General features: G+C 41.2%; 2 protein-coding genes across 2 annotated transcripts in view; one reads left to right on the plus strand and one right to left on the minus strand.

Moving 5' to 3' along the window:
* Positions 1-257: 257 nt before the first annotated feature.
* LOC111953005 (C2 calcium-dependent domain-containing protein 4C-like) lies at positions 258-1,943 on the minus strand. The gene is made up of 2 exons (XM_023972065.2): positions 1,862-1,943; positions 258-1,694 (listed from the first exon to the last, which is right to left on the minus strand). The coding sequence occupies exon 2, from the start codon at positions 1,668-1,670 to the stop codon at positions 348-350; it is 1,323 nt and encodes a 440-aa protein (XP_023827833.1). The 5' UTR covers positions 1,671-1,694; positions 1,862-1,943; the 3' UTR covers positions 258-347.
* Positions 1,944-6,823: 4,880 nt separating this feature from the next.
* The window catches only part of LOC111952372 (talin-2-like), a 144,693-nt gene continuing 124,158 nt past the window's right edge, over positions 6,824-27,358 (plus strand). The window contains 1 exon segment of the mRNA XM_023970979.2: positions 6,824-6,929. The gene's annotated coding sequence lies outside the window, so the exon portion shown is untranslated.

The following is a 27,358-nucleotide window of genomic DNA, read 5'->3' on the forward strand; positions in this document are numbered from 1 at the left end:
AAAGAGGTTCACTAAAAATAGATCGTCACCCATGTTTCTGAATGAGGATGGATAGTAAGAGGAACCTAGAGGGATTATTGCCAGTATGCAAAAAAAATGTATAGGTCTACAAGATATTGTGTACGATGTGATATGAACTCTGGTAAAAGGATGACATGGGCCTTTCAATATTCAGTTGCCATATGAAATGCATTATTGCTTGCAACAGATGTACTCCACGACTGCCCTTTGAGATTAAAAAAAATATAAGGAACATATATTTTTAAATGGTTTAATAAAATCTCTAGTCACAGAATAACATTTAAATAAATACAATTCAAGTCAATAATTAATACAAATTATTTAACTTATAAAGTGATAATGCTTGTTAGTGGAAGTTCAACATCCCCCAGAATATAGTCTCTTTTCATAGTGGACATTTTATTGACAACTTTAAATCTCAGGGAGCGTTGGCCGAGGTCTGAGATGGCATCAAAGAAAAAGTCCTCATTGAAGATGGGGTTATGACACTTCCTGATGACGGTGCTACGCTGCTTTTGGACCTTTCCAGGCACCAGGGAGAGGCTGAAACTGCAGTTTATACTCTTGGGGTCCACCGAACGAGTATATAGCCCCTCAGCACTGATGAGCCGCACCCGCAGCCGCTGGTTATCAGGACAGTACTCTGCAGAGAGACGCAGGAGGCCATCCTTCCCTATTGGGATCAAGCTCTCCCTCATCACCCTTTCCTTGTGCAGAACCAAGTCTGTGGGGAAGATGGTAGGAGGAGCCAGACCGAAGCTTGGTGGAAGGCCCTCTACCAGCCCCTCTGACGCCCTCCTTATGACGTTGGGGCTATTGTCCGTGGAGCTGCCCTCTTCTGTCGACAGGGAGTTGTTTCTGGGCACCACAGCCTTTCTGATGTTTCTGGAGAGAAGCCTTTCATGACTCAGTGTTTTGAAGAGGGAAGACTTGGGTGGGGACCTGCTCAGCATTGGGGAGCTGAAAGGGGATGAGTCAGCTGACGAGGTGGTGTCGCTGTCCAGTGTGCCCTGTCTGTTGAGGGTATAACCTCTGGGGGACAGTCTGGAGGTCAGGGTGTGGAGACTGAAGGAGGAAGGGGAGGATGACAGGACGGTGTTGGACCTACTCCTGGGGAGCAGCAGCAGTGTGCCACAGGACTCAGGGTTATTGTGGAACAGGGACTCCTTCCTCCTGGTGTGGGGGCTCTCCAGCAGGGTACAGAAGCCGTAGCAGGTCTGGGATTTGGCCATGTGGGGCAGGGAGAGGGCTGCCTGGCTCTGAGGGTCTGCGTTGGTGGTCTCCTCATCATTACAGTCATAGGGGCTCTCGTCCACACTCTCCACCTGGATGATGTGTGGGCTGATGAGCTCTCGTGCTGGGGCCTCCCTCTTAGGGATCCCCCTCTCCCGCTCAAACAGGGACAGTCTGATGATGGGGGCCTGGCGGCTCTGCTCTTTACCTTTCACCTCCTGTAAGGATGGGATCTTAGGAGGGATGCAGAACTCTGGTATAGTGTCTGGGGTGATGACGTTAGGACACAGGGAAAGTCTCTTGTGTTTGTTAACTTTCTCTCCAAACATGTCTCCGATCCTGAAGCTATATTCCGTTGAGGGGAGAAGCAGGTTGGGTCTCTCCGCGGACACACAGATCTTCTCCACCACCCACATTAGTTCTCCGACAGGGCTTGGAAACTGCAAAAGGAAAAGGAAATCTTCATTAGATAACAGAAATGGACCCAAATCACAGGCAATCAAAAATTATATAAAAAAAAACAAACAAGTTAAATACTTTTTATAAACACAAATCCAACTTTATATTGAAAGCATTGAGAAAAGGTAAATATTGAAGTTAAGCTTACCTTTTCTGAATGAGATGTGAGCAAATCCAACCCTGTGTCCTTACAGACAGGCTTATGAGATAGATAATTATTGTAAAAGTAAAGGTCTTATAAGCAATAGCTGAGGCTCTCTATAAGTAGCAGGCTCAGGCTCTCTCTTGTTAAGACCAGCTCCTCTGTAAGCGACTGACAGAGAGCTGCAGGCTGTTTAAATATGGTCGGGTGATGGAGAGGAGACCAGGATGACTTCCACACACCCTTCAGTGCTCGGACAAGAACCTCCCTCTCTCTTTGGTCACCTGTTCCCATGGAGACACCCAAGCCACAACAGCAGGGGGAAAGGCCAGCATGATAAGACAATTTAACTACTTTCAAATTGAACACATGTATTTGACCAAAGGAATACATGTTAATTGTTTGTTTGATTTCCATTTATGCAGATGAGCGAGGAAACGTAACTTTGGGTTGTTCACACAAATAAAGTGAAATTTTAAGATTATGGCTGAGGCCTATTGGTGAATTTTGTTGAATAGAATAGGAGTCAAACCTCTCTACTTCAATTAATTACAGGAAGAAACTATTACTTGCTTAAGACACTTTAATATTTGCTTGATTTATTATTGACGTCAATACCTAGTCTTTGAGTCAAATGAATCTTTGTCCATTTATGTTGCTGAGAATATTTGTTAAATCCACATACATGTGTCCCTTTCATATCAATACTACTTACAGTTTTGCTATGAAAGAACTGAGTCACTGTAAAAATAGCCTAAGTGTATAGATGTTGCAAAGCCACACACTGAAATCACAATATCCGACAGGTTTGTTTGTCATTCTCTTTTAGCGATTTTGAATGCAACACACTATCATTTCAAATCACATGAATACTCAATAGCCTGCTATAAGTCTTTTATATACAGGTCACCACCACACATGTATTGTATTAAATTAAATGTAACCTTTATTTAACTAGGCAAGTCAGTTAATTAAGAACAAATGCTTATTTACAATAACAGCCTACCCCAGCCAAACCTGGACAACACTGGGCAAATTGTGCACCGCCCTATGGGACTCCCAATCACAGCCAGATCTGATACAGCCTGGATTTGAACCAGGGACTGTAGTGACAACTCTTGCACTGAGATGCAGTGCCTTAGACGGGGGCGCCATTCAGGAGCCCAGTATAATGACTGTGATATTGGCATGAAGATTACAACAGTTATAACTGGATTTGTTGAGCAACTCTACAACACAACGCTACTTTGAAGACAAAACAGATCACGTTCTCACATTATTTTAGACACTTTGAAATTAAAACACAAGTCTAACAGGTCTACACAATGCAACCTGTTTTAATTCATGCCAGAGGTACCCTCTTGTGGTGGGAGAAGGATCAGCTTTTCTGCCATAAAAACTATTCTATTTTGGACAGTAAAAGAAGATGAGAGCCCGTGGAGCAGCATGGACACCTCCAATACTTTACCCATAGAGATCACAGATCATTCAATTCTTATTAAAACTATGTCACACCTCAAAAGGCATGGTGTAAAATGTAAATTGTCATTGTGTAGGTTGATTAGTATACAGAATAAAGCTACAGTACAGCTTGGATATTCCCTTTGACTTTCCTCTCTGGGTTTCCTTAGAAAAAGCTCAGTTCTCTAATGGCCAAAGTTCAAGTGGAGTAGCTTAGTAACTCTGTGCAACCACACCATTAGACAGATGGTGGGATCATACCTAATGCTATCTCAAGAGATAAAATGTAAAGAGTGGAAGTTCTTAGAAATATTGTTTTTAACGGTCCAAGCTTATTGTGGTTTCGTCAGCTGCACCTTTTACACGGATTTCAGACCGTGGAGAAAAAGGGGAGAGTGTTTCAAGATCAAAGCAAGTCAACATCCCTTATGATCTATTCAGATTTGCTTTTGGGTTTCAAAGCCTATACTTTTCATCGTCTCATCCTATTCGATCACTTTTTTTTTTTTTAACTAATCCGATTCATAGTTCACTTAAATGTTATCTTTTTAGCTGAACTAAGTTTAATGAGGTTTTTTTGCCTCAGAAACTGAAGTGTGATACCAGTTATCTTATTATCTTAACCAAATGTATGTGACSCTTGCCCCAGTGAGCTGGATCTGGCAGCAATAATCATCCGGTGCTGCCAGGTAATGATGTACATGTGTTTGAGGGTCACCTCAAAACATAACCTGTTTTCCATCTAAAAGTAATACTATGCCCTTTCATTAAAAACAGAGGGTCACATTCTGTTGAATAATGTATTTCCCCTTCAGAGTATGTAACAGGCTTTCAGTCACCAGGCTGTCTGTGTGTTCATTCACTGCAGCCAACAGAGGGCAGCATCTAGCTAGGTAGAAAACATACATTTGTCTTAAATTTGTCTCACACAGATCCTATGTAGAATGATGGAAACTCTACCTGGCCTACCTGAGGAAGTACTACTATATCAGGGATACTGTTCTTTCATATCCTGAAGGGACGCCGCAATGCGTCACATAGAAGGGGCCAATATGGGGTGTTCTATAACCAGGCCTCATCACAGCTCTCCACTAACACGAAGATCCACATCTTCAACACAAATGTGATGCGAACCCTGAAAAACCACACAACCCCTAATCAATAAACTACAATTCTTCATCGACAACTGCCTACGTTATGTACGGAGGATATAATGGCCATTTAAAATAGACACACACTCATGAAAAACACAATGGACATATATTAACTGGACTACTACAACCCACAAGGAAAGAGAAAGCAGGGAAGGCTAAAAACCAATTGGAGACACTCCACTCTACAAGAACTGAGTAAAGCGGGCAAAAGCCCTTGCACAAAACAGAAATTGACTTACAAACAAGTATATTAGGCCACCAGCTACATCACCCTGTCACCGGCCACATCATCATGATATGGGGATGCGGCCGGTGACACATTGCTTCTTGAAAGTCCAATATCTTGAAAACTTGACGTCTGGCATGCAAATCGTTTTGGGGCTGTATCAACAGTGGACTAATAAATAAAATACCAAAAGATAGTTTTTGAGTGGATTTTCCCTTTAACTCTGTCTGAAGAACATTTCAAACTCCTGGTTACTTCTGGATCGGAACAGCTATTCATCCCAACGCGCACTGCCAAAGGGCGTCCTAACCACAGGTGCTCACTGTTATTGATTGGTGTGACGTCATTGGAGAACGTCACTTTGCCTAATATTAAATTACGTTTATTATTGGGTGTGCGTTAATAGATATGAATACTAAATGAATAAGGCCTAAATGAATAAGGCCTAAATAATTACTGGAAATATGTTGAGATGATTCATGTTTATTATAAAGGGTTTATCATTATAGGCTAGCCTACTTACCTGTTGTGAGGTTGAAGAAAATGTACCCGTGTTATTTGGATCGGACGGCATTGCCCAAGGAAGGGATAGGCAGTTTCCCTTTTGTGTGGCAGTCTGCTATAGTTTCTGTAACAGAGAGGGGCTTTAGGCCTAATGTACATTGTTGCTGTGAGCTGTGCCATGACGCTTAGGCGTTTGTATTGCGGTGTGTAAGTATCTTAAAATGTTTATACAACTAATGTTGATAATGTTTTGTACACTCAGTGTATATGATGGTGTGTATAGACATTATGGGCAGTATATGACTAGAAAAGGTGTGTACAGCAGTAGTTATATAGGATAGGCCTTGACTAGAATACAGTACATACAGTACATGTGAAGGGGTAAAACAGTAGGTAAACATTATTAAAATGACCAGTATTCAATGACGATGTACATAGGGCAACAGTCTCTAAGGTGCAGGGTTGAGTACCAGGTGGTAGCCGGCTAGTAACTGTGAATAAAGTTCAGGGCAGGGCACTGGGCAGAGGCCTGCTAGTGATGACTGTTTAACAGTCTGATGGCCTGGAGATAGAAGCTGTTTTTCAGTCTCTCTGTCCCAGCTTTGATACACCTGTACTGTCTACGCCTTATAGATGGTAGAGCGGTGAACAGGCTGTGGCAAAGGGGGCCAAGCCAAATTTGGATGGTTGTTGAGTCAATTAGACCATGCAAGGTAGCTGGCTAACTCCAAGGTAACTGGCTAACTGGCTAACTGCAAGGTAGCTGGCTAACTTTGCCAAGGTAGCTGGCTAACTCCTTGATCCTGCTTTGTAGTTTACCCTTCTGCACTCTGTCACCGTAAATAAACCATTAGGCCCCTATGCAATTGAAGATGTTGTAAGCCTGCCTTCCTACATCTCCCTTGGCTACCCTGGGCCCCCTATTGTTTTACATAATAACAAGACTCATACAATACAATGCCATTCCTGTTACAACATTACTATGCAGGTAAGTTATAGCACAACATACTGCAAGTGTTTATTTTAGTTACCCGCTGGAGTTTTGCGCAACTGACTAAACATATTGTAGGTCTATTGTGGAGTGGGCCTCAGTTTACAAAATGGAGTGCAATCATAAGTTGCTTTACCATTTCCATGCCAGATTCATTACAGCAGACATTTAAATAATATGATATGAGCAATGGTTTCTCTAAATGAATCAAATTACGTTTTGTGCTTCATGTATGCCTAAGCTAATGAAAGCACATATTTACTAATAGAATGCTAAATGACTCCAACCAAAGCTACATTTTCTAGCCCATTACCAGGGAGTGTGTTTTCATTATGTTTCAAATTCATTATGTTTCAAATTCCATCYATTTGAGAGGACACACATGCATCATGCATGCACATAATCCCCCCTCTCTCTTTCTCACCCTCTCACCTGCTCATTCTCCCTCCCTCCATCCCTCACACGCACACACACACGCATTGCATTACTGTATAAGTAGTGCTGCTGAAGATGCGCCAAGTGCTTTGGTATACATACATACTGCTACAATTGTCAACCTACTTTATGGTAAAGAGAGGCTGGATCCAAATGTAAGGAGTGCGAGTGTGTGACGCGCTTCCTCTTTTCTGCGCACAGAAGTAGGAGGGGCTTGATACGGTGGAGGCAGGACTGCTGCTGCACAGTGTGTGTGTGTACATCCAATTCAGCTCGAACGCACTAACGAGTGACAGATTTCAGGTAGGATTTAACGTTCTTTTATCGCTCTAACGTGTTTTAACACTGACGTTTTAGGTTGGTATGTGTACTGGCCAACTGGGCTGTATGGTAGCCTATGTCATTACGGTATTTGATTCGAGCGCCCTAATGCATTACACATAATGAAAACCTGTGTTCAGTCGTTCTGATTCAGACTCAGAACTGACTTTTAATTTATCTTGTCTATGGGTGTCGCATAAATTCAATATTTAACCAGTTTTATTTTTGACTGGGTTACGTTGCAATTTCATGTGTCGTTTGCCCATAATTGCATMATTGATGATTGTTGATATAATTGCACCTGACACTGCAAACATGTACGCTATTTAATATGTGACAATCATACAACTTCAATAAACATAAGTGGCAAATTTGAGTAAATTTGGACTGGTTTCCTGAACCTCGTGCTAATGGAAAAACATTCAGTCCAGTCTCCAGTGCTGTTATCGGAAGGATGTGCGAATTTAAGAGGCAATCCCGTATTGGTGTTGCTAACGTTTGATTTTCTGTAGGCTACTTTGAAGGTTCCATAGCCAGTACTGTCATCGCTAGTGTGAATTTGCCGCCATATCTTAATGGTAGCCTATGTCTGAAACCTATCAATGGCATGTTATCAAAACTAACCAGTAATATAATTACTGTAACCCAATACACCACTGGGCTGCTCTACTACTAGTTTACATCAAGACAAGACAAAACAAAATCAGATTATGATATTAGGCTGTAACCCAATAAATCGTGTCCATAGGCGCATCAGTGGTTAAAATAAGAACCTGATTTAAATGTTTTTATCAAGGTTGAGTGTTTTCCTGTAGCCTACATGTAGTTTGATTGCAGGATGACTATAAACAACGAGCCTCACACTCATAGCATAAGCTTAGCAGTTTACACCAGTGGCCTATGATGCTGAGTCCATGTCAGAAGCAGAAAACAGATTGCGATTACTGCTACTCCTGCCTTCTTGTTCATGTATTTCCAGACCAGAGTTGCGCCCATATTTGGTATCGGAACGCTACAGATTAAGAGATTTTATACCATAGTGTCCAAAGGTGCATTCCAGGATAGTCATAAATATTAGGTCCACATTTACCAATCAGGGATCCTATTTACATTTCTGTAGATCAAACCATTTGGACTAGTATGAATACCCATATTAGCATGCTCCATATATCAAGATGTGAAATTGATAAGAGGCACAATATAGACATAAAATAAAGGAAATATCTTGGTAGCCTATAAGTGTGATATCTTGTGCTCAGCTTTTGTCAAACTGCTACATAGTTGATATGCCTAAGGGCATTCTGCTCCACAGTAAGCTTCCTTGTTAGCTATATGTGGACCATTCATGTGACAGATTTCCCACCAGTCTGACATGCTGAATTCCAAATTGACCCTTAACCCTTACCGCCCAGGCACTCCTGTAGATCTGAAAGGAATGCTTATGTGTAATGTCAAGTTTTTAACATATTGCTTAAAGCTATCCAGCCCTTTCAGAGCTACGTAAGTGCCTTAGGGGCTGGGGGTTTAATTAGGCCGAGACTAAAATGTCTAAAGTACATCTTTGGCCTTATCAATCACATAGACATTCCATGCAGATTCTTTGCCTGCCCACTCCCCATGTCAGTTGGCAGTGTGCCTTCCTACTCCCATGAGTCAGCTGTCTATCTCTGCATTGCCACTGGAGGAGCTGGAACACAAGTCCTCTATAATGTATGTCAGTCACTATTGGTGGCTAGAGGAAGGGCTCTCTGAAGATCACATTGACATGATGTGCCAAGAAAGATACGCTTGAGACTGTAGGCTGCTGGAAAGGATTGAAGAATTCTAAACATCTTTTTGCAAAGGGATTGTGCTGGATGGGTCAATTGATGAGTGTGTTTTAATTTCACCCTAGCCACTAAACTGATGTGTGCCATAATCAGACTTAAAATACACTCTAGGACTTTGCATAGAGTAATGATATCTGAATGTCATATACTCTTTGAAGAATATGATATTGAAGGACAGGGTATGTCTAGAGTGTTCAGGTGTTATGCATAGGGATGGGCATTTGATGTCTTTTGACTGTTCGAATACTTGAATAAAACAAATAATACATTACTTTCGAAGGCCCGCACTGGGAAAAAATCTGTATGCATTTGTCTACACTCAGTGGACAGTTTATTAGGTACAACCATCTAGTAAGATTAATTTATTGAAACCKTAACATCAACTGCTTATATTATATTGTAGAACACAATCTTCAGTAAGGCAGTAACCTCAGCAGTGGCGCTTGCTTTTAGAAGCCTATGGCTGTGCAATGGCATTGCCTTGTTTTGTTAATTTAGCAGACAAGACACTTATTTCCTGAGCCCTTATCACATTGAAGATGCCTATTTTATAGTAAAAAAACATTATGTAATATAACAAAATGAAATAGAACCATATTTTTTTACAATTGTAAAAGAGTTGCCAGTGCAAATGGAAGTGCATTTCATGCCTGGAACAGTTATTCTCAGAGGGATAATTTGAAACGGGGCTCAATTTGGCGAGTTGAAAGACAGATTTAGGTTTGAACCCTGAAAAAAGTTGTCTTCTTTTCAACATACAGAAGTTTTATTTAGTTTATTTTTCCTGTTTGGAATTTTCTAAATGGATGAACAATTCCACATTGAACACTGCATGGTAATTATTTGTGATGAGTAGGCATATGCTTAATGATTCTGATGACGACACAGAGCGTATTTGTTTTCAGTGTGGAAGCTGTCTATGTTTAGTGGGTTATAGCCTATGCTAACCAATTCTCAATGGCAGTAACCGTTAGCAAAGTAGCTTAAGTGGAAAATAGAAGGGACACAATTATTCCAAAACTGTAGCTCATTGTTGGAACACATATTTTCCTACTTCAATCAACCAGTCCATGTTGAATTTGTAAAAAAAACTCTTGTCAATTGTCAAGGAATGTTGCTTGTGTATCCCATAAGTTGGATACGTTTTTATAGGGATTTATTACTGTAGGCCTAGCGGGAGCTTGTGTGCGCACTCAGCACGCGTGTTTGGAGGGAGCGGTCGGAACCCAATAGAGTGAAAGAGACATGAAGGGTAAAGGAAATTAGGGAGACGAACGTGTGATGCTTGGCTTGGTTTCTTTTTTTGTTGTGCCCCGCAAATGCACATGTACAAATGGAACACTAGAGCCAAAGCAAGTTAACATTGTCTTCAAAACAACATTTCACTTGCCTGTTTGGGCAGCCACGAAGCACATTCCACTAAATAGTTATACAGTATTTGAAAATGATTTGATCGCTAGTTAAAGATCGAGCTTTGACATCCATTTGAATACTCGTTTTCTCATGCCCATCCCTAGTTATGCATCCACACTGAACCGTTCCAGCGCTAACTCTTTGCCAGTCCATGTTCAGAGATAGTGGGACCTTCCAATGATTCTACAGTACAGAGCATCTGTGCTCCATCAGTCTGTCTTGTACACAGTTAGCTAAATATAACATTACCCCAAGTGTCACAAGCTCAGATGGAGCACGCACTTGCCAACGACGACTGATAAAATCCTATTCAATTAATCGAACATCACCTCATGGAAACACAAAGGGGAATTGTGCACCTATTGATCCAGAGGTTACAATATCAGCAGCACTGTACCACTCTTAACTGTCTGAGGCACACAGCACATTCCTACATCCCAACAGAGTAGTCATGTCCATGGGTCTCATTCTACCCTATATTCTATCAGTTGTTGATCTAGCCAATAGCCATCACAMTACAATATATAGGCCTACCAACAGTAGTAGACCACCTGGTATAGACAAGTGAAGTAATCCTGTCTCTGTCATGTGTGCACACATCAGATTATATTCAACATTCATTCAGTGCTGTCAATACAGTCCCGTGTGGCTCAGTTGGTAGAGCATGGCGCTTGCAACGCCAGGGTTGTGGGTTCATTCCCCACGGGGGGACCAGGATGAATATGTATGAACTTTCCAATTTGTAAGTCGCTCTGGATAAGAGCGTCAGCTAAATGACTTAAATGTAAATGTAATACGCACTGAAACCTGGTATCAGGTCATACAGTAATTACTATCAGTTGACCTCTTGACTTATCCTCATCTAGCTGGAGTACATAAACTTCAGCTATCTTTTTAATAGTTTGGACATTGCCTTTGCCTGATCACATTTAAGAGGCCATTATGAAAATGACTCTGGATTATGGGAAGCTGTTAAGGTCTCTGTTATAACACACTCTAATTCATTCAGAATTTCCCTCCCTGTGTAAATTATTCAATTTTATTGTGTTCTGGGGAGTTACTAGTATTTGAGATCCCATATGGGACTCTGCAAAAATGTCACTGGGAGACGGCACACTCCAATTACCAATGGCCCATGCTAGATAAATATTTTTTTTTAATTTTTGGCAAATTACGACATTTTGTGGCATGTGTTTTAGATAAAAAGGTAAGGGGGTGGATCAGAAAACCAGTCAGTATCTGGTGTAACCACCATTTGCCTCATGCAGCGCAACAAAACTCCTTTGTGTCGAGCTGATCAGGCTGAATGTGGTCCCACTCCTCTTCAATGGTTGTGTGAAATTGCTGGATATCATCGAAAACATGGTCAAGGTGTGACATGTCTGGTGAGTATGCAGTCCATGGAAGAACTGGGACATTTTCAGCTTTCAGGAATTGTGTACAGMTCCTTGCGACATGGGGCTGTGCATTATCATTCTGAAACATGAGGTGATGGTGGCGGACGAATGGCACGACAATGGGCCTCAGGATCCTGTCACGGTATCTCTGTGCCTTCAAATTGTCATAGATAAAAAGCAATTGTGTTGGTTGTCCGCAGCTAATGCATGCCCATACCATAACCCCACCGCTACCATGGGGCACTCCGCTTGCCCACACGACACCATATATACTGTCCGCCATCTGCCCGGTACAGTTGAAACCGGGATTCATCTGTGAAGAGTACACTTCTCCAGCGTGCCAGTTGCCATCGAAGTTTAACATTTGCCCACTGAAGTCGGTTACGATGCCAAACTGCCGTCAGGTCAAGACCCTGGTGAGGAACTTCCCCAAGACAGTTTCAGAAACTTTGTACAGATATTCTTTGCTTGTGCAAACCCACAGTTTCATCAGCTGTCCGGATGGCTGGTCTCAGACGATCCCGCAGGTAAAGAAGCCGGATGTGGAGTTGCTGGGCTGGCGTGGTTACACGTGGTTGTGAGGCCAGTTGGACGTACTGCCAAATTCTCTAAAAAGATGTTGGAGGGTAGAGAAATTAACATTATATTCTCTGGCAACAGCTGTGGTGGACATTCCTGCAGTTAACATGACAATTGTACGTTTCCTCAACTTTAGGCATCTCTGGCATTGTGTTGTGACAAAACTGCACATTTTAGAGTGGCATTTTATTGTCCCCAGCACAAGGTGCAGGTGTGTAATGATCATGCTGTTTAATACGCTTCTTGATATGTCAGGTGGATGGATTATCTTGGCAAAGGAGAACTGCTCACTAACAGTGATGTAAACACATTTGTATATAACATTTGAGAGAAATAAGCTTCTTGTAGGTATGGAACATTCCTGTGATCTTTTATTTCAGCTCATGAAACATGGGACCAACACTTAACAAATGTTAGTTTGAGGTGAAATATGTGGGATAAGACTAATGTGCTAAGACGTCGATGGGAGACTATACAATCTGTTGATCTGCAAAAAAAGCAGTCCAATAATGCAACACAGGTCATAATGACAATGGTTAATTAAAAACAGGCAGTTGTTCTTGGTCTAGTGCCAGTGAAGAGGACAAGCTGCTGTTTACTGTGTGTGAGATTTGACCTATGTGTTTCTGCCATCCACTAGAAAGTGGTTTTCCTCCCAGCTGTTGCAGTTGCTCCATCACCAACATAACATTCCTGGATGGAATTCCCCAGGAAATGTTTAGTCGGAGGGTTGGGAAGTAAGGGGTTGGGACTGTTGGGGAAGTGAGGGTTTTGGAGTCATCAGAGAGTGTGATTGTTGAACGATAAAAATGCATGATGATGAGTGTGTGGGAGCTGGAAACTGCATCAAACCCTGTGCTATACTGTACTGCTGTGGCTCTTGACCCTGTATTTGTGTTTTCTGTTTACCACTGAAATAGATCTCTCCTTCTCACTGATGTCTATATGGTCACGCACAGCAGCCTCCATAGGGCTTGCCTCATCCTCCGCTGTTTTTTTAAGGAACTCAAGGCAGATATACAGTATGTTATTCATTCTTCTTCCTATGCTTTGGGCCAACCATAAGTATTTCTAGCATGGTGGATGGGTTTTGCAATGACTAACCATGGGTACTATGAACTATCCCTTTGATTCCGTAGCAATGAAAGGCTTGGGTGTGGAGAATTGGTGGTTTTATCTTATTTATTAAGTTAACATTGTTTGTGTGGTTGTTTGTTGGGTGTGTGTTCAGGTTAAAGGAGCAAGGCATTATTAGACTTAGACAGTGACAAAAATACTTTTTTTTTGGTTTAATATGTTCTGTCCACATACCACTAGTTTGAGTATGGTGCATGTGGCTTGTCTCATATGAGACACTGATGGAACACCTGAATCATAGCTTTTCACTGGAGCATCACTCTTCTTTGTGATCAAATAGCACTTACACAGCCTGGAGGTGTGTTTTGGGTTGTTGTCCTGTTGAAAAACAAATGATAGTCACACTAAGCACAAACCAGATGGGATGGTGTATTGCTGCAGAATGCTGTGGTAGCCATGCTGGTTAAGTGTGCCTTGAAATCTAAATAAATCACTGTGTCACCAGCAAAGCACCCCCACACCATCACACCTCCTCCCCCATGCTTCACGGTGGGCACCACACATGCAGAGATTGTCCGGTCACCTACTCTGCTTCTCACAAAGACACTGCGACTGGAACCAAAAATCTCAAATTTGGCCTCATYAGACCAAAGGACAGATTTCCACTGGTCTAATGKCCATTTCTCGTGTTTCTTGGCCCAAGCAAGTCTCTTCTTATTGGTGTCCTTTTGTAGTGGTTCCTATGCAGCAATTTGACCATAAAGGCCTAGTTCACACAGTCTCCTCTGAACAGTTGATGTTGAGGCTGCAGCAGAGGTAACTCTGGGTCTTCCTTTCCTGTGGCGGTCCTCATGAGTCAGTTTCATCATAGCGATTGATGATTTTTGCGACTGCACTTGAAGAAATTAAAAAAATTCTTGAAATGTTCTGCATTGACTGACCTCCATTTCTTAAAGTAATAGCCTGTTGTTTCTCTTTGCTTATTTGAGCTGTTCTTGCCATAATATAGACTTGGTCTGGTACTGGTACTGTAAGTGCATGTGATGCCAAATAGCCTACAGTGAATTTGTCTCCCAGTGTCTGTTGGAAAGCAGACTGAACCAGGTTTTCTTCTAGGATTTTGAATGTGCTTAACTCTATTCCATTTATTTTTATCTTAATTAAACTCCCTAGTTTTTGCCAATGACAAGCATACCCATAACAATGCAGCCACCATGCTTGAAAATATGAATAGGGCTGTTACTCAATGATTTGTTGTTGGATTTTCCCCAAACATATTGCTTTGTGGTAAGGACAAAGTTAATTTATTTTCCACATTTTTTGCAGTTTTACTTTAGTGTCTTATTGCAAATAGGATGCATGTTTTGGAATATGTTTTTATTCTATACAGGCTTCCTTCTTTTCACTCTGTCATTTAGTTTGTATTGTGTAGTAGGGTTGGGCGGTATCCAGATTTTCATATCCACATACCTTCCTTCTCTCACACTTGGATTTACAGTATTACTGGTTTAGTACACAAGGGGGCACAAAAAAAATCTAAAAGCCCATTGGGTGTCTATTACCAGAATGCTAACAAAATTAGCACAATTAATAGCAAATTTCCATAGAGGCTGCTAACTAAATAATCTTAAGAGCGCAAATGAAAATAAACKAATTGCAAAGACCGGCAGTCCAGCATATAAAGTTATACAAATATAGGTAGGAGCTACCGAATATCATGTTTTGTGAATTTGGACATTTACAAGCAAATGTGACCTGGAGACATTGTGCTTAATGAACAAATTTTTGAGGCACGCTTGTCTGAAGAAAGGACAGTACTGTGTAAACACTGTGTTTGTGTGGAGTCTGGGAGTTGCTAGGGCAACAGGCATGCCTGCTCTGCTCGGAGAAGATAGGGGAGGAGCAGACGGGCCAAGAACTGAGAGGAGAAAAAATGCAAGGAAATCAAGCTGCAGTGGCAGCTGTACATATAACTCATCCAAAGGGCTTTGACTTCTCAACCATGGCAGAAAACTAACATAATAGTTGTGACCTTATTAATTCAGCCACTTACTTAGATAACTAGCATGTTAAAMTTAGGGGTCGCCCTAACGCAGAATTMTTTGTTTTCACGCAGGAAAAAATATCAAATGCATAAGAAATATCTAGCTGCATTTTGTAAACTCAAATCTAAAATGCTTCTCATTGTAATTTTTGCTCAGCATCAAACACATTTTGTGCTTCAGTTGACCTTGGATTAGAATTCACGAACGAGCGTTCTATCAAAAGACCGCACTCTGACTGATGTGTAGCTTCTTTTCTCTGGTACTTTTCTCTGTGTAGCCAGCCTACTTCTCTCTGGTAAAATGCAAGATTAACTTTGGGCAAAACATTAGTAAATGTAGCTGATTACATTCTTTCTATAATAAACATTACAAATATGATGGCCATGCATAATTTTTTGCAAAAAATACCTTGATTTTTAATTGTAAGCTCATTTGGCTGCCAGCCAAATAGTGTTCCACTTCTGTTGTCGTCTGATGACAATGAAGCTGTTTTCTGCTGAATGTGTTACATTAATGCATTTTCTGTGAAGGWAAACTATAGTTGCATGTCCCTGATCACTATTGAAACAAAAAAACACTGTTGACATTCAATATAAAACAAGACCTCTGTCAATAYATAGCTGGACTCACCTGCTCCTGYTTTCTCCCGTTGTGCCATTTACAAACAAACACGTGACTGGCTCAACTGTTCTGGGGAGCTACGGAAAGATTCATAATGTAAAATAATGGGACAGGTGAAATGAAGAATGTGGTCTGCTTTATCTCCTAACATATTGCACAAGTTGACTGCAGGTATTTACTTAAAAAGTAGCAAAATATTGACAARCCATCCCGTGGCTATTTCCAAATTCCCCGGTATATGGTATTTACGGTATACCACCTAGTTTCATATGCATTTTTATAATCATCTGATTTGACCACATATGCACAGTGGTGTAGTGCAGTGTTTCCCAACCATTGTCCAGGGTTACAATAAAAAATGTGTACTGTTGGTGGTAMTCGAGGACCAGGGTTGGGAAACAGCGGAGGGTATACGTTCTCATGCAACGCACTACCACAGAAATCTGTGCCTTTTCTTACCTCTGTGCTTATCTGATCCCTTACCCTAACATATCAGCCATAAGTGCTAGGCCTATTATTACATGCTGGATATCATGGTGAATGTATTTCACATTGCCATTATTTTAGGTTATTCTAAATGTCACTATTTCTCCTAGAATTGTACTTTGCCGAGTGGGCGGTTAAAAACAAATAAAATTCAGAAATCATGTGAATGTACCCACTTCTCCATGTACCACTTCTCTACTGCGTATTTGTTATTTGACTTGAGGTGGATGAGCATTACAAAGTGTACAGTAGGATTGTAGTTTGCACTCTGATTATCATCCTACTGCAGTTCTTTTAAAGATGTTTATTGCAAGTCCGGAGGACTCAAATTGACAGTCTTAATGAAAATTACTGCGTATTTGTTATTTGACTTGAGGTGGATGAGCATTACAAAGTGTACAGTAGGATTGTAGTTTGCACTCTGATTATCATCCTACTGCAGTTCTTTTAAAGATGTTTATTGCAAGTCCGGAGGACTCAAATTGACAGTCTTAATGAAAATGTTAAAAAAAAAAAAAAAAAAAAAAAAAAACATGTTGTGTTCTCACATACACCGGATGGGTGCAGTGAAATGTGTTATACGATGTCCCTGCAGCAAATTAAGGTTAAGTGCCTCGCTCAAGGGCACATCGACAGATTTTTTTTTCTCACCTTGTCGGCTGGGGTTTTCGAACCAGCGACATTTCGGTTACTGGCCCAATGCTGTAACCGCTAGGCTACCTGACGCCCATAGAAAAACACCTGGCTGTCATTACCCCGTAATGACTGTTTGTTCCCAGTGAATAATGGTTATCTTGTTGTGACATGCCTGTGTTTTTTGTTCAAGTGTAGTGGACCAGACTCATGGTCTCTCTGTTAACCCCTCTAATACTAGGATTATATTTCACTCATGTTTACACTTCATAATTTCTACTGTAGGTGAACAAATGCCACGGTAGTCTGTTACACATGGGGCCCATATGTGCTGTTGAAGCACAGTGTGTGTGTGTGCGTGTGTGTGTGTGTGACCGGGCCAACGTGACCATAGCTATATTTCCATTATGTCCTGTGATTTTTGTTGTTGTCGACATTTAGAACGTTTGCATGGAAGATATATGTGACAATTGCCTGCTATGGTGCGTTTCCATTTAACTGTTATGTGTCGATACAAACAGCTGGATGTAATGACGTCACACCTACATTGTTTTAACTTTTCCGCAAAAACCTAGAATGTCGAATACAAATTAAGTTGTTGAAGTGTTTCCATTACCCATTTAGGAAAATTGCGCATTAATAAATTGCAGACAGCATGCCCTCCCACCTATCTCTTTCATGTTTTAGGTAGCCCGCAAAAGTCAGCATGGATAGAATGCAAGAATTTGCCATATTCTAATTATTGTCATGTGCAAACGTATCGCCACGGTCCATGCCATGGGGAATCTTGCACTCCCGTAGATCTGAAATAATTGGATGGTGAAACTTATATCCAGCCAACTAGAAAAGCAAGTTGAAGCAATTCAGTTATTCTTTTCTCTGGTACTTTTCTCGGTGAAGCCAGCCTACTTCTCTGGTAAAATGCAAGATTTAGCAAACAGTAGATAATAATTAAATTAGGCAATTCATCATTTATTTGAAAAACACAGTTTCAATCATTATTTGTCGCAATAAAGAAAGTTAGACAACACAAATTCGAACAGATACAAATATTGGCGATCTTTAGAAAATGTATCCTATATCTGCCGTTTCCATTACAACATTGCTTTTGGCGAATAAACCTGGGTCAATGGAAACCTGCCTACTGATTGTACATTAGGAGAATTAGCAGCTGGCTCTGGGTTCCTGATGGCATTGCCCCCCCTCCATCAGCATGTGAGTGCTCTGTGTTGGCAGGGTCTACCACAGCAGCCCATAGGAGCCAAAGGTCAATGACAGTGGAACGCTGAGAACTGCTGATCAAGCTGCTCATCGATCCKCATTAATGAAACATCACTGCTAAATATGGCAGAGCAGGAGAGCTGCTGGACATAGAGGACATTTGGATTTGATTCATTTTTATGAATGTTGTTCTCTCTATATTCAAGATGATATTGTTTATCAGACTGGTAGAGGTGATGGTACTGTATAGTTTGAAAATCATCCCATTGTAAGTAGCCTACGCCATGTGGGCCAGTGGCTTTAAAGCCAGACTCCCTGGACAACAGCTGGGGGAGCAGGGAGCTTGGATGTAAATACAACAACAAATTAACCAAAACAATGATATTGTTGTTGAACTACACATTTGATCTTATTTAGCTAAGGACAAGCCAATGCTTTCAGATCAAGGTCAATAGGTTCCTCCTCGTCAGGCTCCTAGTGCAGGGCATCTGTCAGGATGTTTACATGGCTGTCTGTCTGCTGGAGACGACCATCCTGTCTAAAGATCACCTCTGAAATAGTGCTGTCCTCTAGTGAGATCCTTTGCAGCTTGCTGCTGACCCAGCGATACCAGGCTCCAGCCCTCTCTCTCTCTCCCCTCACTCTCTCCTCTCCAGAGCCCARCGCCCAGCGCCCTTTCAGGCCAGCCCAGCTAGGCAGCCACTTCTGTCTCACAGCTACGGCGTCAGCACCTTGACTCACAGGGAGAGAGTGGGCCATTTTGGCAGACAGCAAATTATTTCACATTTGGAACGGAAATGCATTTGGCTGCTAGAAGCTGTGTTGAGTGAGTGCCTTGTTTTAGTCCTGTGCGTTCAGCTCATCAGCATAACCAGCAGTAATGTCATAGGCTTTCTCAGGGTACCCGATGGGGAAGATGATATCTAGAGTTGCATCAGTAGTTTTGATCTATAACAGTGATTAATGCAAGAGACTGACAAGGCCTTCTAATGATTGATAAGCAATGCATTTCAACAATGAAAAATATTATCATGTATCATGTATCAATTTGAAACATTTCCTGTTAAGAGTGTTTAATTAAGCCATAGTTTATTTCTTCTGACATGGGTGTGTTCAACTTGTTTGTTTCTATCACTGCAGCTCTGGTGTTCATCATAGCTGGACTCACTGTGTGTTCTTTCCTCTCTTACAAAGGAGCATGCGTTGCCTCGTTGTCTACAGCTTTGGTCTGACAGTCACAGTACACTGAGGAGCTGATTGGCAGTTTGTCTGTATTGTGTACAATGTGCTCTGTGCTGTTCTGACTCTAATTGTCTCAACGGGGTTCTAAGCAACATCACACTACTCTCATAGTTTGTTGTGTAACTGAGAAACTGGACTGAGTGTTAATCTCTAGGAACCTGGCTGGTGCAATCCCAGCAGCTGTAAAGAGGTTAAGAACAGTACTGTACTGCCAGTATAGGCCTATATCCATGGTMGTCTTCTGACCTCTAGGAGAAAGATACCTTTAGAGTTACTGTTCAACAATGGTCGCCTATCATATTACTCTACATTATATATGAGGTTATTTTCCTTCTATGGTAGATTACAAACCAGGTGGTTTGAGTCCTAAATGCTGATTGGCTGAAAGCCGTGGTATACCACGTGTATGACAAAACGTATTTTTACTGTTCTAATTGCGCTGGTAGCTAGTTTATAATAACAATAAGGCTCCTCGGGGGTTTGTGGCATATTGGCCATAATATCACGTGATATATGGCCAATAAACCACGTGTAAGGGCTGTATCTAAGAACAGCCTTTAGCCAAGGTAAATTGGCCATATAGCATACCTCCACAGGCCTTATTGTTTAATTATACTAGTTATTTATAGGTTTATTGCATTTTAAGCCATAAATACCAGCATTGATTATTATTATATTGGTCATCAACAAAACATTTTCATATGGAACATTTTCATCATACACCAGACAGTTGGTGCATTCATGCACTGTTCAGCACAATGTAATAATCTCTGTGAGATGTGCTTTTCCTCTGTGTAGAAGCAGACCTGTTCTGGGAAATGACCTCTCTAATGTATCTAACCTCTCCTCACAGCCACATGAACATGCCCCAATTAAATAGCTTCATCCTCCATTTCCACTGCAATCATGTCCATGCTTACACTCTGTCTCCTGTTCATCCTCTGTGTGGGATGGTCTGCTCTTTCACTATGCAATATTTATGCAATGAAGCAGCCGCAGTATCTCTTTGAGCTCTCTCCACATATCCTATATGAACAGAACATTCACTAGAGACTCTACAGCTCTGTGTCTATCTGTTTGTTAGAAGTAGAATATTTAGAATGTCAGGATCTATTCACATTGGTGCCAGATGTATTAAATAACGAGAAAGGATAAAAAATGTCCAGTTTGTTTTTTAGTTCTAACCATTCATTTAGTTCTGTAATGGGTGTGAAAGGTACAATTTGAAAACCAAAGAAACTGACCCACTGTGCAGTCATACAATACAGATTGTAGGGTTTTTGGTTCAGACTTGGGTACAGGGATATGTAATGTACACGGATGGATCATGGTATTTCATCTTGTATGGATTTTGATGGAAGACATTTTCATTAGTCTGGTTTTTAAAATCTCTGCATGCATTCAATCATGGCTGTGAATTTATCATTAGGTACTTAAATCTGCCCCCCCCCCTCTCTCTTTCGTTCTCTTGTCTTCGTTACCTCTCTCTCGCTCGCTCTCTCATAATCTTTGTAATATACACAAACTGAAATGCAATATTTAAAGACTATCTAATAAGGAGGAAAGGGAAATTTAGATTGAAGGGCATAAAAAGGTCAATTCAGCAACCAATAATGGCCTTACTGTAGATATCTACCGTGTCAGAGTAAATGCTTGTGTGCAGAGCAGTGTGCTAAAAATAGCATCAGTGGACATAGTGACAATGGCATGGTGTCTACAGTAGCTGTCACTTTGGAGGGCCTCTTCACACAGCAGTTCATTCTGTTACTGTACCAAGAAACCTTACCACTGCCTACTCATGCACAGCCTGCAATGCACAAACTACTGAGACTGCCTGTGGGGATTTCTCCAGAAGAGGTCTAATGTACAGTAGCTGACTAACAGTGCAAGGCATAGTCAGAACAGTTTTTTAAAATCTATTAATATTAAAAAGTATATGCAGAAGCAGTTTTTGTCTCGTACCCAAATGGAAATGCTGTGTATAGGTTTCAAATTATACTGTGTGAACTTTTTGCCACATTTACCATCTGCTCTGTGTATAGTGCATGGCAGCTGCAGTCTGTCCCATGCAGGTCTTCAGTTTCCACAGATGTGAAATGGCACTTTACCCAATGACGGGTGGTGGGCCACCCGGGGTAGACAGGCTATCCTCTGCCATCCCCAGGAGATGGCTCCTATCCAGCCTGGATCGGTCAGGGCCAGAGGGTGTCATGTAACACCACCAGGTGTGTGTGCCCGTCTAGGGTCATAGGTCACAGCATCACTATGACCACGGCTGGTAGGGCGCTCCTTTTGATATACTGTACAAGACTGGCTGATGGAAGGCTTCATTCCACTTATATTTCCTCATGTAAAGCAACTTTCTCATTCATTATCTATGCTCACTTTTTTTTTCTTCATAATCCATAAGAATGTAATTATTGGTGCGGTTATTTAATGACTGCCAGGATCTCTGGCATTTATTAGTGATCTACTGGCCTATGTGAGTAGCTCATACTGGGAAAACATGCACTATATTTACAGTTTGATTTGATTTCTCTGGGCTTGGGAAAAGACTGTAATAAATTATAGGAGTGTCATGCAGAGAGGCACTGCAGAGCTGTATGAATTCCCTGTAGGGATGAGGGACAAAGAGGGAGCAGTGCAGAGAGGGTTTTGAAAGGGACCGCTGTGCTGTGAGAGAGAGAGTAGAGAGAGAGAGAGAGAGCCAACTCTCACTCTGTACTACTGACACATGGAGGAAGCTTGCTGCTGTGCTGTAGGCTTACCGGATAAGGTGGCTGCCTCTTCTTTTCATGTGACAACAAAAGGACCATGGCAGTTTTCTCTGTGCTTTGATGGCCATAGCATGCAATCTCTGCACATTCAGTCAGTGTATCAGGTTCAGGTTTAGGTTGCCCGGGTGGCAGAACAGTTTTTCAGAGCTTGTGTTTAGTGCCCGGGGGATCTATAGTATGTCAGAGTGGCTTTAATGCTCAGCACTATCACCTGCGACATTGGTGCCAGTTGTCCTCTGTGTACACTAGATCCACACGTCCACTATACCCCATTCACAGCTCAGCACTGGAGCTAAGGGGCTAATTGAATTACACCCCCTCCCTATTTCTTCTCTATTGCTCTCTGCCCCATGGGAAGGCACAACTAATCATTTGGAATCTCTTCTTTTCAGGAAAGGGGAGGTGGGAGTAGGGGGCGTGGTTATCCAGTGTGTGAGCAGAAGGGCAGGCTGATGTTGGGATTAGATGGCGTCTCTCCAGAAGGACACTAACCTACTGACCTCTAAGGACGTCTGGGCCGGGCTGGCAACAGATGCTCCACAGATGTGCCCAACTTCTAGTTCGCTAATGAAAGATGATTTGACATTCAGAACTTGATAGAAAGAGCCCCGTGATGCCKCTTATGATACAATTCTTAATGGCACATTTCACATGTCTGTCTAAGCATTTGAGTGGTGGTTTTGGTGTGTTTTGTTCAGAAATATTATTTGAGTGCTCTGCTCAGTTTGAATATTTGACCATGTTGAATTTGTATTTGTTTGAGACATTTATATAATGTGCCCTGTACGCTATGTGGCTTAGAGAGCTGTTACAAGAACTCTACAGTCTGTACTCACTTGTAAAGGGACACATACAAAACAATTTGGAGTTCTCCTGATGTATTGTAATTGCTATAATGGGAACAACAACCTGCCAGGCTGGAGTGGGCTTCTTTCTCCTTGACCTTTGACTGACGCTGGTAAAGTTGTGGTTAAGCATGGGTCTTATGTTATTATTGCTAACATCCTAACATTAAGCAGCATTCACCCTGTCTGTCTGCTGTGGTTTGTTTTGGGCCCTGTTTATATGACCCTATTAAACCCAAGTGGGGGAGAATGCGGATGGAATCACGGAAACCTAGAAATTAAAATTAAATTAATCAATATTCCCCCAGAAAAATGTATTGAACTTAATTATTTTATTAATTTGCAGATATTAATCAAAATACATGAACTAAATGCTTCAGTGATTTGTATTTTCCTGCAACTTTCTGAAATGGCGCGTGTGTGCGTGTGCGTCCACACTTTGTATAGCAGTTAGTAATGATRCTAATGATAGCCTTCTTCTGGTAGAGATGGAAAGGCTTTCCCACAATCCTTCTCAATTAAGTGTTAACTACAAAGTAGCCTATGCCTACAGTACCTGGCAGAATGTTATGATTATTTGCGTCAATCTAGTGGCCATTAATTTAGCAAACTCTGAAGTCACATGAGCACTACAGAAACATTGCTAACCTAACAATKRTCTCTTGCTGGTGCACACTTGCATAAAAGGGCAACTACACGCAAAAATCAAATTTCTATCTTTCCTAAACCTCAAAAGTGGTCTCCTGATGTGGTTGAAGCATTGTTGTGGACTTTGAATATCCAATTGTGTTGTTTTTCTATTAAAAAGTGTGATTTTGTGAGTGAAAAACTGAAAACTGAATTACTAAAACCTGGAAAAACTAAATGGAATTTKGGGGGAAAAACGAAACGGAATAAGGCAAACAATATAACAGATTTTATAGGGCCATATGTCTGTCATAAATCACATTTACTGTTTCTACATCTGTAGCAGCCATGCAAATAAAGTACCACAGGCCCAGAGAAATGGCATTGATTTAATTTTCTGCCCGTCTGTGTTACTCTCAGGGTACTAGGTAGAAGATTACATGGGAATGTCATATCTAAATGGAGAGATTCAATAATCAACTGCATGTCTGGAGGAGATGGGTCTCTTCTCTGCCTCACAAGTAGATGTGGAAGKTTAAGAGATATTAGCTACTCTTCCTCTGGCTTGTCCAGACCTCTGGAGCATAACCTAACCTCAGATACAGTTTGAAGTATGGTGTGGCAGGCTCTGCTCGTTTGGACAATGGAGGCCATCTGACAGTCTAGGCTAATCCCTGTCAGGGATCTTTCCCCTCACAGCTCTGAGCTGGACCTCACTGAGGCCGGGCCAGTTATCATAGGCCAAAGCTAAAACAATTCACTGCCTCTGTCTGCCTGCCTAGTCTCTCTGATGTAGCTAGRAGAGAAGGGCAGGCTTGGCAGAGCACTCCTCCACTGCACCAGTGGCCTCCGTACTGGTATCCCTTACATACAACCACATGATTTCACATGAAATGTCAGATGAATTCATGTGAAAATGTGTTTTTGCAACACTTCACATGTTTTCACGTGTAGTTTCATGTTTTCACATGTTGCTTTACATGTTGTCACGTTATCACATTAACGTTATCACATTCTGTGTGTTACTGTTCATAAGCACAGCATTGGATAACTTTACTTTACTGTTGATAAATCAGTATATCTGCAGAATGGGTGGTGTACATACTGTATATGTAAACGTTATACTTAAAAGTTATATAGATACAACTTGAAGAAGATATCATAGCAGCTCCTCTTACTGTCTTTCCTGCTCTGATATTGTTAGATCTCATTCTATAATGACATTTCAACAACTCATATGGAGAGYGACAGATTACTAAGTAGAATACTATGTACCCTGACAGTAAGTATCAAAAGCCCTACGGTTTACCTATCCCCTCTCAGTATCCAAGAACCAATGTATTTTTCATGAAAAGAGACTTGATACTGTATGCCTTTGCTAACACACCGTCCTCTATTATACCGTCATTCCTTCTCTCTGGGTTCCTCAGTTCTAAGGACATCTTCACATTGGGTTCCCCCTCAAGGTACTGTTCAAATCTTAATCCCCATACTGTAAATGGTATCAACTGCTCTTTTGAGATTGTCATCTATATGAATAACCCCGTTGAGAAATGCCATACATTCCTGACTTGTGATACTATATGTGCTGTTTGAAAAGGGGCATTTTATACAGTTAACTTAATAGGTATAATATATCTAGCTGGCATACATTTAGTTGTGAATTCCATATTGTAATTAGATTGCCTGGCGCATGCTGTGAGTGATTTACAAAGTTCTGGTCTCGTCTCTGTGTGCTTGTAAACAAACACCACATGACTGGAGACTACCATAAGCTTATAATAATGTTACAGGTGAAATGAACAATGCAATGTTCTTTATCTCCTAATGTATTGCACAACTTGACTACAGGTATTTACTAGAAAAGTAGCTACAAATATTCAAATGTATTATAAAAACTTTCAACAGTATTGATGGTATTTTAATACCCTCCCATGGCTATTTCCAAATACCCCGGTATACGATATACGATATACCGTCCAAGCCTAAACCACACCTGTTTGGAAGCACCTGCTTTTAATATACTCTGTATCCCGCATTTACTTAAGTGTTTCCTTTATTTTGGCAGTTACCTTTATGTATATTCCATTGAATTTCTCTGCATAAAACATGCATAAAGATTGCATCTCAAGGGACCATTTGTACCATTTGAACTCTACCAAATTTATACTGTTGACTAGTTCAACTTGACCATTTTCAGTTCTGTCCAATTTTCAGCTATTTGATGTGAAATCTTATGTAACATAATTCCAGTTATGTAACAGAATGAAATGTGGAGGTGTTGTCAATTTGTCTCATAGATCTATGTGTGTTATGCACTCTAGATATTTTMCATGCCCTAGAATGAATGTATTGATTTAACAGTAGATGGTTGTGTGTGTGGTCGAGATAATTAAATGTCACTATGCTATGCTAAAAAGATAAGTATTGCATTCGATGCCCCCCACTTAACTAATTAGAAGTCTGTGTCGGCGTTAATGAATTGTGAAACTGTGGGAAAACTCATTAAGGCAATTAGTAGCCTCAGTAAGCAGCTACAGAAAAATGCTGAGCTCCAAATATTGAGACCTGTATGATTGAAAGAGGTGTGAGGTTAATGCTATGCACTAAGCACGATCATGACCGCTGMCAGTGTTATATAGACTTTGACAACACATAACAGCACTAGGTGCATGCTTACTACATGGATTATGGTGGGAAATGTTGATTTCAAGTGCTTGAGCCTGAAGTGTGTGTGTGGCATTTAAGTGTGGGCTTGTTGTGGAAGAGAGGGATTAGCTCAGTTGACTGGTGAATTGGGTTACCTTTAGCAAAGAATCAGGGGCAGATCATTTGTCTACGCTGCTAAAGGAATGCTAGTGGTGTCTATATATTCTTTGTTTTTACCCCAGTGTATTGTTTTTGGATAGAGCTGTGAAGACTCTTAATCTGACTGGTTCCCCTGTTCAGAGTGGTTCACTGTTACACCCCCAGCGTTGGCAGCTGTTTATTCTCTTGGCACCAGGTCTCACAGGCACTACTCACTGAACTGGGTGAATAAGAATAGATTTATGCTAATGATGATATCTCACACAGGTCAAATGCATTCTAGACAATCACAAGGTCAAAAAGGAAAAGTATCATTCAACACAGTAATGATTTGGCAATGACTGTGTGCTATGTTTACAGGGAGATAATAGGATGCTGACCATCCTGCTGATCAAGCTACAACTCATATTCCAGAGTCACTGGTCGAGTCCGAATACCCTTACTGCATACTATTTACTCATACTCACATACTATTTAGCACATACTGTTTTGTTAAAAGTATGCAGTATGCCATGGCGTCAACGCAGTAGCGGCTCCTGATTGGCTGAGCAGGTGGGGCGGGGCCGAGTGCGGGTGGATTTTTCCAAATTCAACAGACATGCATCACATTAACYAGCCTGATAATAGCTGATTTCCAATTTTGATTAATTTCTCTAAATTCTGTATAGAATAGGAATGGAGGTATAGGCCTACAGTGGTTCCTCCTTTTAAAAGTTGCAGCATACTGCGGCGCAGCTTGCATGGTGCCGCAGAATTCTATGGCACGTTATTTAAGTTTGAACCACTGCTACCATTTTAATGCTAGTTAGTG

The sequence above is a fragment of the Salvelinus sp. IW2-2015 genome, linkage group LG26, assembly GCF_002910315.2.
Source record: "Salvelinus sp. IW2-2015 linkage group LG26, ASM291031v2, whole genome shotgun sequence".
In the NCBI taxonomy this organism is placed as follows: domain Eukaryota; kingdom Metazoa; phylum Chordata; class Actinopteri; order Salmoniformes; family Salmonidae; genus Salvelinus; species Salvelinus sp. IW2-2015.